Consider the following 18,516-nt stretch of genomic DNA (forward strand, 5'->3'; position numbering starts at 1 on the left):
GTACTGAGGTGGTTTTTAGCATTTTGATAATAAAAAATTGTGTTCAGCTCTTATCTTACAAAGTAAAGTGGTTTTTAAATTATTCAGAATGTTGATAAAATTAAAAAATATATAATTCTTCAAGCAATAATAAAAGCTCCTAAACAACCTTTCTTCGGAATATGAGTATAGAAATTTGGTATTATCAATCTATGAAAGATTTTAAAAGCGTTTTCTAAAATCATTGTATATCATCTAAAATATAACATTCAGATGTATAGAGAAAGTACAGCAGCAGAATTTCTTTCCTTGTGGCAAATATTTCTTCTAAATTTAAGCCCAGATATTCCTTACCATAAATAAAAACCCCAGAAGAAAACGCCTTTTCTTTTTCCTTCCATAAAACTCAAAAATCTGACCCAGCTGAGCCAATAAATATATTGTATACGAGTATTTCAAAATATTTTCCGCCTTCTATATATATGAAGTACTGCTTTACTCTCTGCGCTACCAAATAACGAGAATGCTCGAGGATTTTATTTTACATCTTTCGTCTTGCTCTTTTACTAACACTGAAAATACAAACACTGAGGGAGACATTTTCGATATGTGGCTTGAAATTGTATTCAGAAAATGTTTTAACAGTAAATTCCAAAGTAGTGCATTTTTTTATTTTTGTTTTCTTTTAGAGTGCACGTGGAAGCCGCACCTCACTGTCCGTTAGGATTAGAGCTAGTAGTAGAAGAGGTTCGATACAAGGACCAAGGTACTTACACCTGCTCGGCAATAGTCGACGGGAAAGAAACAACAACCCATTTCACACTCAAAGTTTATCGTAAGTACGTGTTGTGACTCCATGGATGTCATTCACTTCTGTGCCTTATATATATATATGTCTGAGATGGTGAAATGTACTCAGACTGAATTGATTAATGCATGCGTAGACGTTTCGTGAGTTTCGTAAATCACCATTACTTGAGATACGTAAATTGCAATGCAATTAATTTCTTATACATACATATAAGTTTACTTTTATGTTTTATTTATTTTTTGGTAGTTGATATATATCCTAATTTGAATTTTTTGAGCTATTTCTACCAAAAGGAATAACAATTGCTTCACAAATGTTCAAGAATAAATAAATACACTTCATGCTATGTGTGTGAACAAATGGGGAAATTTGGCTAAAATGTAAGAAAAGGAAAATTATGTACTCTTTTTAAAAAGAAACAGATAGACAAGCAGCAATTTTAGATTGGCATATTTTCAACAGACCTCTATCCATTTCTAAACTATCTAATACAGTTTGTTTCCTTCAGAACAAAGGGGAGATACAAGTGTAGAAGGATCAACAATAAATGCATTGGATAGAAAAGGTAACCTTTCAAGTAAATAAAGTTTCTAAGGTTAAATGTCAAATAAAAAAGCAGAAGTATTCATTTATGCGTAAAAAATGTGCATAGTAGTATGCTTTAATAGTATGCTAATATTGTAACAAAGATGGGGTCCCATACAAAAAAGTTCATGAACATAGGAAGTCCTGTTGAGAAGGATTACAACACAATTCACTATACTGAACACAGAGAACGTTGATGCTATTCCCATGTTAAAAGATGTCAGAGAGGATTTTCCCAGGGTCTGTTCAGTCAGGAATTTTTCGTCTTTCGCTCATATAGAAGTTGGTTGTCTCCAGCTGATACTGCTAGAGCGAACCTCTTGGTGGAGCCTCTGCTTCTCCTACGCAATTCTCGATGAAGGATGCTTGTCGAAACTGGCGCTTTTGGTATGTTTTTAGTCTTCCATGTTGCCGCGACCTTAGACTTGTCTGCTCTATTGCAATTTTTTTAAACAAGGGTGTCTCGAAAGGGGTTCAGCCACACTTCTTGGTTTTCTCCTTCCACCACTACTTGGCCGTTTGCTGTTAGTATATTCGAACTTCACTGATAGCTGAAAACAATGCAATCCTTGTTGAATGCCACTCACAGAAATGGGGAATTTTGGCAGGGATTCAACTCCCATCCTTTGATTTTCTCTGTCCGCTGCAGTTGCTTTGCCTACCTTCTTTTTCCGGTGCTTTGAAATGGCGCTGCGTCGATTGGAGACTTTGCTCTCAAACGCTTCAGGTGTTTAACGTTCCCCCCCCCAGTCGCTGCTACATGACAGTACTGTTTGTTCACTTTGACCTCTCTCTTCATGGAAAAAACGTAGGTTATTATCCGCCGTTATGCCCCAAAGCGGCAAAAGGTCTCAGTTCGTGGTCACGAGTTTACGTCAAAGAGAATTTTACTTTACCATAAAAAGCAATCAACTTATTGCTCACGAAGGTTCTATAATTATTAGATAAGTACCACACATTCAGTTTCTACAAACAAGAAAACGTATCGTACCTTAGATTTGAAATCATATTATTTAAGTTCCAAGCGATAATTAAATTATTATTAGCTTTACAAATTAATGTAAATATTTGTAAACCACTTCTTCTAAATAAAAATTTAAATAAATAAGAAATTATATATTACACATATAATTAATCGTCTCTAAAATGACATAAAAGATTTCTATTCTTTTCCGCTTTATTCCAGGATCTATCAATCGTGGTGGGTTTATGCTTAGGAAGAATTCATTTCAAGAGACCCATAGGTAAACCGTCAGAAAATTTTGGAGCAATACGTTGAAAATGTATATAGGCAATACCTGCACCAGTTTTCAAGGAATATAGAGGTGCTTATGAATTGTTGCTTTGTCTTGATGAAGTTCCGCTTTCTCAAAGTGATTGGGATAAAGAGATGGAATTGATTTTGTAAATATCCGAAGTAAACTTGCTTTTGCTAGTACGTTGAGTTAATTTGAGCATTTTCCCCAAATTCTTTTGTTTTTCAATTTCACTCTTTAAAAGATTTCTGCGAGAATAATAAATCTCTTACTGAAACTTCATCTGCATTAACGGAATCTGGTTTATACAATTTTTGTCTTCGTTTTCAATAATAAATAGGCCTTTTTTTGGTTGTATTCATTTAGGTAAATCCATGCTTCATAAAAAATCACAGTCATTTCATTTTATCTCCTGCTAAATACTTTTCGAACAAGATTCTACAAATTATTCTGCGTTGAGCCACATGCCTCGGCAAAAGATGATGAACATTATGTTTTTTTAACTTTTTTTAAAGTTTTAAATCTTAGTTTATTATTTTATTTTTGTTACTGCAAATGTACTCTCTACTATGTAGAGAACTTCCAGTTGCTTTCTGCGTTGGGGCTTTTCTCTTGTTACCGATGATTTAACTTTAGTAGCATTAGAAACAGAAGGTATATTTTTTTGAGGTGGGCATTCGTTTAGAGTCATCTTTGCTTGTAGTATTAATGATTGACGGTCTTACCATTTTCTACAATTAATATTGCTTTGAAATTTAAATAACCTGCATTTATATCGTTTTTGTATTATGGAGTAGGAATATTTCCCTTCAGAGGGCAAACATATATCCTTCAATCCTGTGGATTGAAGAATATGTGTTTGCAATATTATAGATGTTTTGAAAGAGATTTTATGATATTTGAAGTAAGTTTTGTCTTTTGGAATTTTAATTTTGTGTTTGCGATCACAAAAATAAAGCATCGCGAATGCTAAATCGCAAATTTGTTGTATCGCAAACTCAAAAACAAAAATTAACTTTTTTTTCGTGTTTGCGATACCATAGATATTTTGAAAGTAATTTTTATGATATTTGAAATGAATGTGTTATTTTGAAAGAAGAATCAATTTAAAAGTAAAAGACGATGTTTCTCCTTTTATATGTAAGCTACTTCCAGACATCTTCATTCCAAAGCATCTAGAATATTAATTTTGTGATCGTCAATTATTTTTAAAGCAGCTATCGTATTTTGTTATATCTTACATATATTTATCTCTTGTGTAAGCATTCAGTAGTAAAACCGTCTCAGGTATGTCGTGAATATTTTGTTCCTGTATTAGTACGCGAGCTAAATAAAGCACAAGTATCCAAATAGTATTAATTTATGTTGAACTAATATCATATCAATATTTCTCCTATAATAATTACTTAGCTTAAAAATTGTTTAAAGTGTTATGTGGAAGTCTGCATACCAAGATGAGATTTTATGGTTTTCACACTTAAAATTTTTATAGTTTCCAATATTAAAATAGTTTAATTGTTTTCAATTGTTAAACATTTGGTGGTAAACTATATGAAATATTAGGCTAAACTTGAAGATTTCAGATTTGTATTCTTTTATTCCTTACCATTTGTTTCGAATGAGGAATTTTAATAATAAATTATCCTATTAATCGAAGCTGTACAACTAACAAACATTAAAATAATAAGTTAAATTTTATCCTATGGAAGGATTAACGGCCACATAAGTGTCATCTTAAAATTCAGCGGCGGATGAATAAAAAAAAGTTTCTTAGGATTTACTTTCACATGCATAACTGGTTTTGTACTTTAAACATGTGTTATATGTGCGTATAATTAAAATTTCAGTTATTATAATTTTTACTAACTCTTCCCTGCCTCAAAAACATTGAAATTTCCTTTTGATGTGTATTATGATGCATAGAATAATATAAGTGGGTATATGATATGATCGGGCGCAAAAGTGTGCATATCTTTTAAAATATTACATTACTTTCACAAAGAAAGCGGGCATTCTAAATGTTTTTTATAATTTTCATTTTCCCGTCTATTAGGAGAACATTTCAGAAATACTCTTTTTTATAAATATGATCTTTTTATTTTTTTCCTACAGTAATGTTATTCAGGCTTCGTTTGTACGCCGTTTCCTAGTTTTTCTCTTTCAGCATCAATATCGATCTTATTTCCATCTTAGTATGCATTTCGCTATTTTCTGTTCTGCTAATTCCTCAGGGAATGTTACTCATTTAAATTACTGTGCTAATTTGTTTTCGTCTCTTTCTTGTAGTAAACGTATAAAATTTTTAGATTCCGATGGTACAGTAGTTTGATACAATATTAAAGGAGGTTTTACATTAATATAAAAATTAAATTATTTTCCAATTTAAGATTCTGTACCAGATGAGATAAGAAGTTTTAAACTCCGTATTATTAATTTAGCAAGCTCATTTGAAAGATGGAAAAATTATATCCTATTCTAAGAGCATAATTTCACGAGGATCTGAAAAAGATTAGTATATTAAAAATTTATTTTACGCCTTGGATTGGTAGGTAAATTAACGTTTTTATGTTACAAACGTCTTGAGAATTTAAAAATGCGACGATGTAGTAATTTATTTTAATTATTTTGTTGCATTATAAATAACATGAGAAGTTCTGTTGGACAGAAAGTTAAGGTTTATTTAGATATCATAGGAAAAGGTACAATTCAACATAAAATGTTTGGCGGTATAAAACAGCTAAGAGTAATTATGGCTACTAAGCTTACTTGCAAAATACCATGCAGTTAATTAACTTCCCTGAAACTAGACATTAGACTAGACACTGTAAGTAGTCAGTATTAGTTAATATCACGGACTTAGAGGTAAGCTATACATGCTTTTCATACATCTTTAAAATATGAAATCGTAATATTGACATTGAAAATACTGAGTGTGCTATTATATACACAACAATACTGGAGTAATAATGAAATTACTTTTATTACTGATATATTAACGCGCTACTCTCAAAAGTCTTACGCTAACTTTTGAATCACAATATAGTTTTTATTAAAAAAAAAAAAAAGAATTATGAGTTTCTAGAAACTTGCATGTGAAGCATTAATGGAATATCTGTCAGATTTCCCGAGTAGAGCTATCAAATTCAATGTTAAAAGAATTTTTTACCTAGAAAGGGACGTTAATCTCAAACGGGATACTAGTCCCGAAGCAGTATTTTGCGTCGAAACACGCAATGTTAAATATGAAACATTAAATGCATTGTAAATTAACGCATTTAACATTGCGTTTACTTTTCAAATTGTAGCCACCAAATATTATCATCCTGTTTTATATTTAGACAAACAATCTAATGAAGCATTTTCATGAATGTATGAAATGTATGTATGTTTCTCGCATTCAGAAAACTAACGTTACTACCAGGCATCAAATTTTGAATAATAGTCCTCATCCGAAAATGCGAGCTTGAAAGTCCGAATTTTGAATTTCGAATTTCCTTTATTATCTGTTTCATGTTTTGTAAAGTTTTAAGGAATTTTTTATTAACATATTCAACCATTTTAAAGCAAACAGTAGCAACACTGCAAGGATTAAAATATTTTTATCTCCACCGCGTGAAACTGTCTATCTGAAGTTCCGAGGATATGCTCTTTTTAAATATTTTGTGACTTTGCTGTTGAATCGAATTTATGTGGCGTAAGCGACAAGAGTGACATATTTAATAAATAAATACACGAAATGTTTATAATAAAAAGTCAAAAAAGTATTTTTAAAACTATCTTAGTGAGGAAACTGAACATTGGAATGAAGAACTGAGAAAAGACTGAAAACAAACGAAAAATGTATCCCAACACTTAACGCTGCATCGAGAATTCTAAACATACTGCGTTTAAATTTTTGTCATTCTGCTATTGAATATGACGTAATTGCGAAGAAAATTATGCTTAAATGCAACTAAAATCAAAAGAAAAAAGAAGTATGGGTTTAGTAAGAGTGACTGATAGAGATGACTGATAGAATGTGAGCTCTGCAAAAGCTTAAAACACTTCAACAAACCTTTTTGGGCGACCGTTTAAATCTGAAACATTTCAGATTTTTTATTTTTATTTATTTACTTATTTATTTATTTTTGGTGAACTTCTTTATTCAACCGATTTTCGTTCCTATTACAAAGAAATTACCAAGTATGAAGATAAATCTTTGAGATTTTAAATGCACAGTATCGTTATATATAATCCTCCCAGGACATGCCTCATAAGTTATTGTAACAATGTATAACATGAACCGAATATATCTTGAGAAGGTTTCTTCTTGTCTTTGATTATGTAAGGTTGACTTATAGAGTTTTTGTTTTGGGTTTATTAAGCGCCAAGGAATCTTTTAAATTTGGTTTAAAAAACTTTATTGCGTCTCATACGTCACAGCAGTAAATCGTTTCACCCAAAGAGCAAACAAGTGCTTTTTACTAGGCTTTAATCAGCTTTAAATGTTCGTTAATGCAATTTTCGTGTCATTCTGTTCGGTGCTAAGAATCGAAAATTCCCCAGTGATGCTACAATTAAAAGTTTAATTATATTCTTAATGATAAAGCAATTTATAGTGCATATTTTATTTCTCATACATATTTTCATCTTGTAAACATGTCATTAAAGCCTATATTTTAAAATAATTTATAGATCTCAAAAGCATGTGGATGCCTTTTTTAAATCTTATGCGTTGGTCATTTTGAGAACATTCGAAAGCAACGTGTTATAGACAATTTGTAAGGCAACGATTCATATTACAACTCATTCATTTTTGACGTATTTAAAAATAAAAGAGCTTTCAGAAAGAAAAAAGATTTCTTATTCGAACAGAAATGGTAGAAAATATCTTTCGCATGAAAATCAAGACATGCGCTTCAAACCTTGAGTCGTAGGTTTGCAAAATTCTAATCCATGTTTTTATATTGAAGAAGGAATTTCCTGATTGCACACCTGTAGGCGTTATTAATTTATATGATCAAAAATAATATTTATTGTCATTAATTCAATTTAAAGAGAATGTGTTATGACAAGTTGTGTGTGTGTATATATTTAGGAAACCTAGAATCGTAGAACCGTTAAAAAAACCGTGAAGGAGTAGAGAATCAATTATTCATGTCTTTTGAAAAAAAAAAAAATAATGCTCAAAATTCTAATTACATATAATTTTGTTTTTCCATCAGAGAAAACGGAATTAATGCTTTAAAATTATACTTTTTGCTGTAATTTCTACGTGATAAATGGTGTTCTTTATTTATTTGTAAAGCAGAATTGGTAGAAATATTACGTTTTCTTTTCATGTTCTTTCCGGTTTCTGTAAATTCGATGATGACGTTCATGGTTGAGAACATATATTATATAGCGAAAGAGTGATGGATATGATGCGACGGAATTTTATTTTTATTTTTAACACTTATTTTTCACTAAAAGTTACTTCCTGAACGTTCTTTATTACAGAAATTCCAAAAGGAGGTCCTCGGAACCAACAAAATTGTATTTTTTCCATACTTTCATTACGTTCTGTATACAACGTTGTTTTCATTGTTATAACTATAATATATATTCGTAATATAACTCTTAAGAAAGTCCAAAACGAATTCTTAAAATTAAGTTTCAAAAGCAAAGAGACGAATCTGCACGATTATTGCTAAACCGGTAATTATAACCATTAGTAATAAAATTATTTTCAGTTTAGTTTACGTATTTGAAGTTTCTTTTAATTTTACATGCACACCTTTTGGTTACACTTTTCTTGGCGAAAGAATTGGCTAGGGCCTTCATAAAGAAAGAATTCTAATTTTTCATTTTAGTTCCGCCTTTTTCTTTTAAATTTTAAGCGTAATATATATAGATGAGATTTAAATGTTCAATTTCCTGCATGTAATTTAGTAAATGAAAAAAAAAAAATAATGATCATACAAGGGAAAAAAAAAAAAAAAAAAAAAAAAAACAATTTGTACATCTAAACATCTAATCCGAAAATTAAAAAAAAAAGTTCTCCTTTTACTTAAGTTTAATTTTTATTTTAAAACATCCAAAATACCCGAGTCTCTTTTTTAAATCGCTTATGATCCTCATCTTAATCTGATTAATATTTCAAACAGAAACTTATTCTTTATAATTCGGATTTGCGATACCATTACCGAGATTTAAAATAGCATTTTAGTTATTAGACGATATACAGAAATTTTACAGCTGCTCAAGCTTAGAAATATTTTCGAGTATTTTTCTAATCTATTGCTGAAGTCTGCCTGAAGAAAATTTATTCATATTGTGTACATTTCGCTTTTAGTAAATCTTTTAGAACGTATAAACATGTTTCCTAAAATAACTTTTATTTTAAGAAGGCCTGGTGATGGATTTCCTCTATGCTGAATTAAAATGCATTCATTTTTAGTGTATTTAAAATTTATATTTTTTATAAGAGAGTTAAAGCAAATGTAATGAAACCCACGACTTTATTTTCAGCACAAATCTTAAGTAAATAAATTTACCTGAATATTAAATTAAACTTGCCACTATAACACTCAACATTATAAACCTGAATAACTGTTTACACAGTTGTTTAATTTTAATAGGAAGCGGTTTCTTAGAGATCCTGCTTAAAATATTCTATTTCTAACATTTGTTAATGATAAATTTAAACCACTGATCCTCTGTGAAAACTTTAATTGAAAACAGAGAGAAAATATTAGATAGAATTTGTACAGAATTGTTTAGCCAATTGAATATACTTAATGTTTAAATATGTTAACCTGAATGAAATATTTTGTATTTTTAATAATAATCATAATCAGGAGGGTATATAGTATTTTTATTTTGCATTTAAATAAATACTTATTAATTTTATTCTACTACTAATAATATGCATGTCTGAAACGGCATGCTTTATAATCATACTGGGGTTTTAATTTCAAGATGCTTTTAAAAGAACTTTAAATAAATTAAATTCTAAAGGTGTTATCATGAACATGATACCAAGTGCGTGATATCTTTTTCTCTTAAATGAACAGCAATTAATTTCATTTTGACAATTTTACGCCGTTGAGTGACATCTGTACGTACTTACAGAATAAAGCTCTCTTTTTCCTAAAAGGGAGTGCAAAATGGATTTAATATATATTCATATTGGACTTTTTCATGTATCTCGCATAACTCAGAAACGACAGTCGTAGAAAATTGAAATTTTGTGTATGAGTCTATTATAACATCTAAATGTGCCCCTTTATTTTTATCGCAATCGGCAGTACCAAACCTTATATATATATATATATATTGCTGCGTTTTTTACTCTTTTTATCTGACACCAGTTGTTACGTTATTTTCTTCCTTCACGTTCGTACGGGGTTTGTGTGGATCTGGAGTGAATAACGACGACACTTGATGAAGAATCGAAACACACTTTATTTGCCAGTATTGTCATGGCAGCTCCAAAGCTCGTTTTACAATCGTCGATGAACTACTATAAACACGGTGACACGATCCGCGACACAACCTTTAGGTTATCAGGGTGGAGTCAGCTTCTTGCAAAGCACCGACTCTGCTTTCTGGAGTACAGCTCTCGACTCTGCTTGGTCGTTCTCAGAACTCCACGTACTCTCGAGACTCTCCATTCTACAACTCGCGATGCACTCGACGACATACGAGCACAGCTCCCGACTCTTCGTTTCAATCGTTCCCGGAGCTCACCGCGCTCTCTCGACGATGCACTAACCCCGATACATTAACAGACTCCTTCGGTGCACTCGACGATCCACTCGGCACTCGCTGCCCGGCTGTCAACTCGATCGACTCCGCACGGACTGACTCGCTAGACGAGAGACTATCTCAATACTAATACTGACTGTGGACCAGCAGGTTTTATATAGCTTTCGGCTTGTGTTCGAAAACATTCTGGGGTAAACCGGTAAGAATTCGTTCCAGAAGGTTCTCCATCCTTCCATGGTATATCGCTAATTTTATCGCCAAATGTCACCAAATGGGCAATTTCTCACCAAGTATGGCAACCCTGCTTCACCTTGCTATTTTATGGCAACCCTAAAGCTGCTTTGCGGGGAAGCTATCTCACCGCGCCTGTACATTTCGTAACAATATATACCACCCACTCTCCTTATCCGGCTTAAAAGTCCTTACCCGGATTCTATTTTCGCTATCGTTGGTTGTAGTCTTGCAATTACAGAAGTGCTTTAAATGGCAAAAATATCAATTTTTGAGTGAAGGAAGAAAATGTTCATAGTTTTATGCAATGTATCCTGGCAAATTAAAAAACAAATTTTTTGGACAAATAACGAAATCTAATTTTTAATGTGGTCTCCCGGTTCTTAAACTTATAGTCGAAAAAAAAATGCATACCTTATGAAATAAATGTGATCATAAGAAGTTTGACTTTCGTACGACAAAAACTGAACAGGATATTTAATTTTCAGAACTTGCAATTTTTGACATCATTTCCAACTTGTTTACTCAAGTTAGAATAATTCAAGAAAATAAGTTTAAATTAAGTCCATAAAAATGTGTATGATTTAATAGGACCTACAAGAAAGTCATGAAAAAATACTGTGTTTCAAGTTAAATAATAATAAGTAGGCCAAAATACTCATTTTGCACACACGCTTCGCATTAGGTTTTTATAATAAGCCACTTTGTTTTAGTTACAAGACACCATGAAAACAAAAACAAAATATGAAGTCAAATACCACTGTATTGTACCCGGTTTATGAAGAACCCTTGTTAAAACGGACAGTTAGTTGTCCTATAAACCGACTCAGTTTTCTATATTTTTAGTGCTATTTTATACTTCTATAATTCACTATGATAGTGAAATTTATGGATGTATTCGAACAAACGTTTTTGTATTTTCGTAATTTTTTCTAAAGTTTCTGCAAGTTTTAAATGAAAAAGGACTTAAAAGCATCCGTAGAAGTTAGCACTTTTCGGGTATCATAACTTCATTAATGATAGAGTAGCGGAAGCGCCTTTACGCCGCTGTTCGTTTTATCTTCAAACCCACCTATCTGTGTATTCTAAACAAAGACTATGAACGGCATGTTTAACACAATTTTTTTTTTCAGAATCAGGATCTAGAATAGGTATATCTTAGGTCACCTGTTCATGACGATCGAATAAATGAAGTGAATGTTTGCTCTGCTTCTATTTAAACCGTTTGATTTAGCTGTCAGAAAAGGCTTTATTCAAGCCAGATGCTGTGATGGAAATTTTGAAAGTGTTGCTATTCGGGAGAAAATGAAATGTAAGTAGTTTCTGATCAACTTAAAGCTGTACTTCTGATTCGTCTGTTTACAGAATGAAATTTACTGTCATTATCGGTCTCTAACAATTGTTTTATTTTAGAAGATTGCTATTGAATTTCTGCGGCTTGAATGAAAAGATTTCCACGCGTGAAAGCTTTAAAAAAATTAGGACATTTTTAATAGGGTTATTGCATCTTTAATTTGCCGTAGATATCTAGAGGGACAAAAAGAAGTTTAGTTTATCTTCTCTTTTTTTTTTACTTCCCAGGAAGGAGAAACTTAACATTCCTTTTGCCTACTTACTTTACTAGGAAACTTTTCAGTGTCAGAAATTCATTTCCATACCTAGCTTATTGCATAGCTTACAGTATTGCTTGCTGTATTGCATGTATAGCTTACTGCATTGTAGGTAAAGTGAGTATTATTCAAAAAATACACAATGTACATAAACAAATTGCTGTGTGCGTGGAATACATTTTATCCAAATCTACAGTTGCTGCTACCATGTGAAAAAATTGATTCGATAATATCTACTCATAGAAAGAAAAATGGACATAGTGAAAACGTTTATAACGGCAGAGTATGAAGATGGTACAGAAACATTGTTGAAATGTTTCACCGTTTAAAGAAACTGCAATCTTGCATTATCTGGATAAAAGATAATTTTAGATATATAATTTAGTGTAAGATAATTTAGTGGATATAATTGGAGGGCCCGACTAATGCATGGCGTTCATGCTAAATAATTTAAGGTATGAAGTTATTATCATATGTTGAAAAATGCATTTAGCAATTGGACATAAGGCTTGTAATTAAACGTCAATACGTTTTTTAATTAGTGTTATTATTTAATACCTTTGGGCGAAGACACAATGCCACTCAGTTTTTCCGATCACATTTTTTACTATCTTGTTAAATGATAATTTTTTCCTTATCAAATCTGATACCGCGAACCAGACGTTATAGCGAAGTTAAAGTGTAGATGTTTTATATTTTAATATAAAGGTTATAAGATATTTTCTCCCACCTCTTCGTATGCATTCGTGGTTTAATTGAAAGCATACTAGACGTGTATTCAAGATGTTCAGTGTTCGAGTCCCGGGGAGGGCATTGCACATTTTTCACGTCTCATGCTTCAAAACCCCTAATGATTCTACCGTCGAGCTCAAAGTAAAAAGTGTTGGACGATAATTCGTCCCCACCAGGATTTGGCAACAAGGTCCCCTAATCCCTAATTGCTCTTTAAAAGAGAGCGTACATAAGGTATTTTCTCCCTCCTTTCCGCATGTCTTCATGGTGTAATTGGAAACATACTCGAAGCGTAGTCGAGAGGTCCGGGGTTTGAGTTCCGTCGATGGCAATGCACATTTCCACATCTCAAGCCTCAGAAAACCTTAATGACACTACCAGGTCATTAATAGCGTTTTTTATTTGCATACAGTGAACATTTTGATCTTCATAAACATGTCGACAGAGTAGCGAAGGAGGCAACATAGGGAATTATTCAATATCTATAACCAGCACTTTGGCCACGCTTATACTTAAAGAAACAACTGAAACATAAGCACGGATCAGATCACAAACAAATTGGGGGGAATATGGACAAGACTGCCGCACATGCTACTACATTATACAAGTGGATAACAAACAACAACATGACTTCCCCGCAAATGAAAAGATTAATTACTGGACATTAGTCCTTTTATCGGATATTTAAATAGACCAACAACACCGACCTCTGTGTCTGTGGAGAAACTGGTACCCCTGACCATTATCTTACCATCTGCCCACGTACCAGAGAATACCAGCTTAAATCCCCAACAACAATACTATGGATTTTTGGATGCCCTGTTCCGGGAACTTAAGCCCACTACAGGTCCACTCCCCCTTTGGGCACGTTGTGGAGGTTCAACCTCCACTATTACTCTCCAAGAGAGCAGCGCACCACCTGGGGACAGGCCCCAGGCAGCACCGGTCGTCTAATGCTCCTACCAGTCGCTTGGGCGAGCCCATCGCAGCGGGACATTACCCAGCGACCCCGGGGGAAACCCCCGGGTTACTAGAACCACGCCGCGCTAGGACGTGCCAGACTCCGGGGCCGGCCAATAAGTGACCTTTCCCAGAGCCTTCAGAACCACCAAGTTCATAAATTTTATACCCCCGTGGCCGAGACTGCCTAGGTACAGATCCTAGCCAGTAACTTCGCAGAGTTCTCTACCAGAAGCTTCTACAAATTTAGAGTGAAACAGCATTCTGTTCTGGCAAGAATAGCCCAGTTTATCGACAGGCTTACAAAACACGAAAACGACCTCTCATTCGTTAAAATATTTCTCTTTCTGACCAGAGTAATAGTTTACAATTCTCTCAGTTTTTTTTTTTCAGAAATACTACTGTATTTGGTGTCTTGTGCACATTTGTAAAATTCTGTAAAATTTGTAAAGTGTTGTCTTCATAAATTTCATTTGTAATGTGTACAATTGTAAGTGTATGTTCTAATCTAAAATAATTTGCGCATTTGAAATTAAGTAATACCTATGTAAGTTATGTAATTATGTTCTGAAACATAACGACAAGGGTACCTTACAGTGTTACTTGGTGTATCGCCTAATGGCAGGTAAGTGGAGACGTGAAGTGATACCACCTAACATCTTGACAGAATGGTGGTGTCTCTGTCTGCCACCAACTGCGCAAAAATAACAAATTGAAGAGATTCCTAGTAAAATGAAGAAAACGTCTTCAAGGTCATAAAATATTCCCTAAGGCAATATATGGATATATTTATCCTTGTGTGCAAAATTAAGAGCATTTGCAAATTATGTCTATTTTTACGAGTAGTATTAAACAAAAGATACTAATTATGTAGCCAAAAAATTCTGTAAACATTCAGAATCGAATACGTCAGAGTACACTTGTGTGTCTGTGGAGCTGTGATTATGGAGGGGATATAAGACCCATGAGGGATTTCGCCGATTTGTGCGTTCGTACACTCTTTTCACGACACTCGCCGTGTTTCTCACAAGAGTTAGGTAAATTGTATCACGTAAAATACCTAGCCAAGAACATATGGATGATGGCAAGAGGTGGACATAATTCGGTACCTTGGGAATAGGTTAATCACAAGCGCATGTGGCTGCAGAACACAATTTAACATCCAGTGTGCAATTTTTAAAAATAGTTTCAGGACACTGGATCCATATCGATATTTCGACAAGGTCGAACAAATCCAAATCGGCAAATAAGGATTATTATTTAGCCATTTTCAGAGGAATTGGGATTCAGCCTGAGCCTCATGGACTGAGCAGCCTCGCATTAACTTACTGATGATGATTGTGACGCTCTTGGCAGAGCAAATGCGTCTCGCCACATCACAGCGTAGATTTTTGGACATCTCTGCACTGTGAGCTTTGCTATTAATCTTGCGTACATAAACTGACTATTGAATGGTACATCTTTTTCTTTGCTATATATGCGTAGTTATACCAAATTTCATTAAAATCTCTCCATTAGTTTTTCAGAACTTCTACATAATGTGAAAATTATCTTATTTTTTCCGACGAGTCTACTTATTTAAATATCCCTCAGATTTCAAATATGATGAGAAAATATTCAAACGTTAGGTAGAAAATTATTTTTTTCACTCATCTTGTAGTGACATTAGGTTATTTCGAAGCACGAGATCCGAAAAATGAGGAATGCGGAATTAGATACACGGGCCTCTCGAATGCGAGTCAAGCGTGCTGACCACTACACCACGAAGGCATGCTAAGACGGCGGGAGAAATACCTTATAATCTAATGTAAAATTCTGACTAATACCTTACAATATTTACAACAAAATAATAATTTACGAGGAAAATTCTCGTTTGTTTAGGGTATAAATTATACCCTAAACAAACGAGGTTTATTTAACAGGTATAATTTCCTTCACCGTTGATAAATCTATATTTTTTAGTCCTTTCTATAACAGCTATTCATTTTATAATTTTTTTTGGATGCAAAGTTTCATGTTTTTGTTACTCTCTAAGTAAGTAATTTTTATTCATGTCTGCGACATAATGGAATTATAACTTGACACGAGACACAGTTTCTCAGACCAGTGCAATATAAACGTCTTTTACCTTAGTTAACTTGAGATTTAAGTTTCGGAAATGGTTTTTATGAAAGCCATATTTCTTTTATATGCTAATTTTAACCTAGATTTTACGAAAAGATAGAAGATTTTCACAGTTAAGTTCTTGCGAGAGTTAAACCGAAAAAAGAGGTATATTCAAAATATTATTAATGTGATAAAACATGCGAAGAAAGTCCCCGCATATTAAGTTTCTCGCACACTTGCTGAAGGAATTTAGCGTTAAACTGTAATGGACAATTTTAACTTTTTTCCACGTTACGTACTCATTATTTTAAAGTTATTTAAGAAACTGTACAGCCATAAAGAGTTATTGGATCTCAATTTGAATGCTTTCGCAACATAAGAATATAAAATTTCGCAACGTTAAAATATGCTTATCATAATTAAAAGATCTGTGGTTTGAATCTTGAGAAGGGTATTTTGGTTATTTTTGTTTTATTATCCAAAACGTCTCTGTAAAAGGTTAGTAAATAACATCTGGCGAATGATAAATGATTACTAGCTGGATATTGGTGATTAGGTCATGTGCCTCTCTCCAGTCGCCGTTTAAGTCAATGAGGATCGAAAAAAATTGGGACTTCAGGGGTTCTCTTAATGTATTGTAGAGACATTAGGATTTTTTGAAAGCCGGAGAGATGAAAAATTAGCACACGTCTTCGCCGGGAACTGAACCACGGACCTCTGATGTACCGGCCCAGTGTGCAGACCCACTGCACCACGAAGGCACGCTAGGAAAGCGGGAGAAATACCTTATAGTACAACATTCTGGCACGTAGTGGAATATCCGCGTTTCGAATCTTGAAGGGGGTAACTTTTACATTTACTGCTTCGAAATTTTTAACATTTGCTATACAAAAATTATTTGAAGTATATTTGATAGTTAAAATTCAGAAATATTTAAGCAGTATTAAGTCGCTTATCATTCTCAAAAATGAAAATATATTGTCATCTTCAAAATCTTGTGGAATATTCTTATTCATTGGTTTCGGTTCTCAATTCAAAAGTAAATAATCTCTAAGAATATTGAATTTTAACACTGAGATAAGTCTTGAATGAGGATTAAAGTTTGATCTATTCATGCCGCTATATTCGTTAGATCTGTAAATTTCGCTTTTGATAATAGTCTATACCTAACAGCTTTCAAATATTTTCAACTTTAGGTTTTAGTTTTTCAAACCACTTGAAACTGCATTTATCTTTGCATGTCATACATGTTTCTTCATTTTTGAATTGCACAGTAATTTGAAGGGTATGAGGAAACTATGGTTGTAAGCCATTATACTTATTTATACTATGCAATTTAATTTTAAGCATCCTTTCATACATGAATTTAATTTTATAAAAAATAAAGTATACATTTAGACTGCTTTATTGCATTGCACTATAATACATTACATACATGTTGTTGTTAATAACCACCATATTTGAGAAGTGCATTTTTGTGGTTAGATTTCAGTATGGATATTTGTGCTACAGTGAATTTCCGAAACATGCATTTTATTGACTGCTCACATACAGTGAATTAGAAATGTAATTCATATGACTATTATAAATTCTAAATTGTGTTACAAATTGATAAATGATAAAATGCATTATAGATTTTGTAAAAGTTCCTTAAGTGTTCTTAAGTGTTTTTTAAATGAATTCTTAAAATTTACTAAGAGTTCATGTAAGTATTTAAGGCAGTTCCTTATTTATTTGCCACAGAAGTTTATTTCAATAACAGGAAAACTGCATGCGCGGTAGTTTTCTTGCTTAAGCTTCTGCTTTCCTGCTTAAAAGTGAACTTAAGCTTTCAAAATTATCAGTTGTGTTACAAAATAATAAATAGAAAAGATAAAATGTATTACGGATTTTTTAAAAGGCAATTCCTTACTTATTTGCTACAGAAGTTTATTTCATGCAAGAAAACTGCATGCGAAGCAGTTTTCCTGATCTCCATTATGAAAATGTTCCATGTGTGTGTATATGTGTGCTGTGGAATATACGTTTCAAAATGTTATGCAGTATAAAAAATTAATCACATTTACGTATTCGCTTATGACAGTACAAAAACTGTATTAATTGATTTTATCAGGCTACTGCTAGGTTCAGAGTGGAAGACGGAAATGCTGTATATGTTAACGACAATGTATGAAACGATACCTAGGCATTCTACAGAATGCTTGGCATTTTTAGGCAAATACACTTTACTTAGGCACTGTATAATACGCTTTACTTAGGCACTGTATGATATTCTTACTTAGGCACTGTATAATACGCTTTACTTAGGCACTGTATGATATACTTACTTAGGCACTGTAGATACCTTTTAGGCAAAGTGCATACTTTATCGAGCCTTTCTACTTTATCGAGCCTTTCTATGGAGAAAGGTCTGGCTAAGTTTATTAATTAATATACGTGCAATTCCTCAAAAATATAAGTGATATTTTGTCAAATAATGAAGAGATCCATTAAAAAAACTTTTAATTTAGATACGTAA

The 18,516-nt window shown here is 32.8% G+C and overlaps 1 protein-coding gene across 1 annotated transcript in view; it reads left to right on the forward strand.

The window, feature by feature from the left end:
* LOC118190126 (igLON family member 5-like) overlaps window positions 1–18,516 on the forward strand; it is a 297,074-nt gene that overhangs the window by 153,928 nt on the left and 124,630 nt on the right. The window contains exon 3 of the mRNA XM_085815792.1: window positions 669–814. Within this exon, the coding sequence (XP_085671918.1) occupies window positions 669–814 (146 nt within the window). The remainder of the gene's footprint in view (window positions 1–668; window positions 815–18,516) is intronic.

Source organism: Stegodyphus dumicola, chromosome 4 (genome assembly GCF_044657685.1).
Source record: "Stegodyphus dumicola isolate Sdum_Otavi_A_Nest chromosome 4, ASM4465768v1".
In the NCBI taxonomy this organism is placed as follows: domain Eukaryota; kingdom Metazoa; phylum Arthropoda; class Arachnida; order Araneae; family Eresidae; genus Stegodyphus; species Stegodyphus dumicola.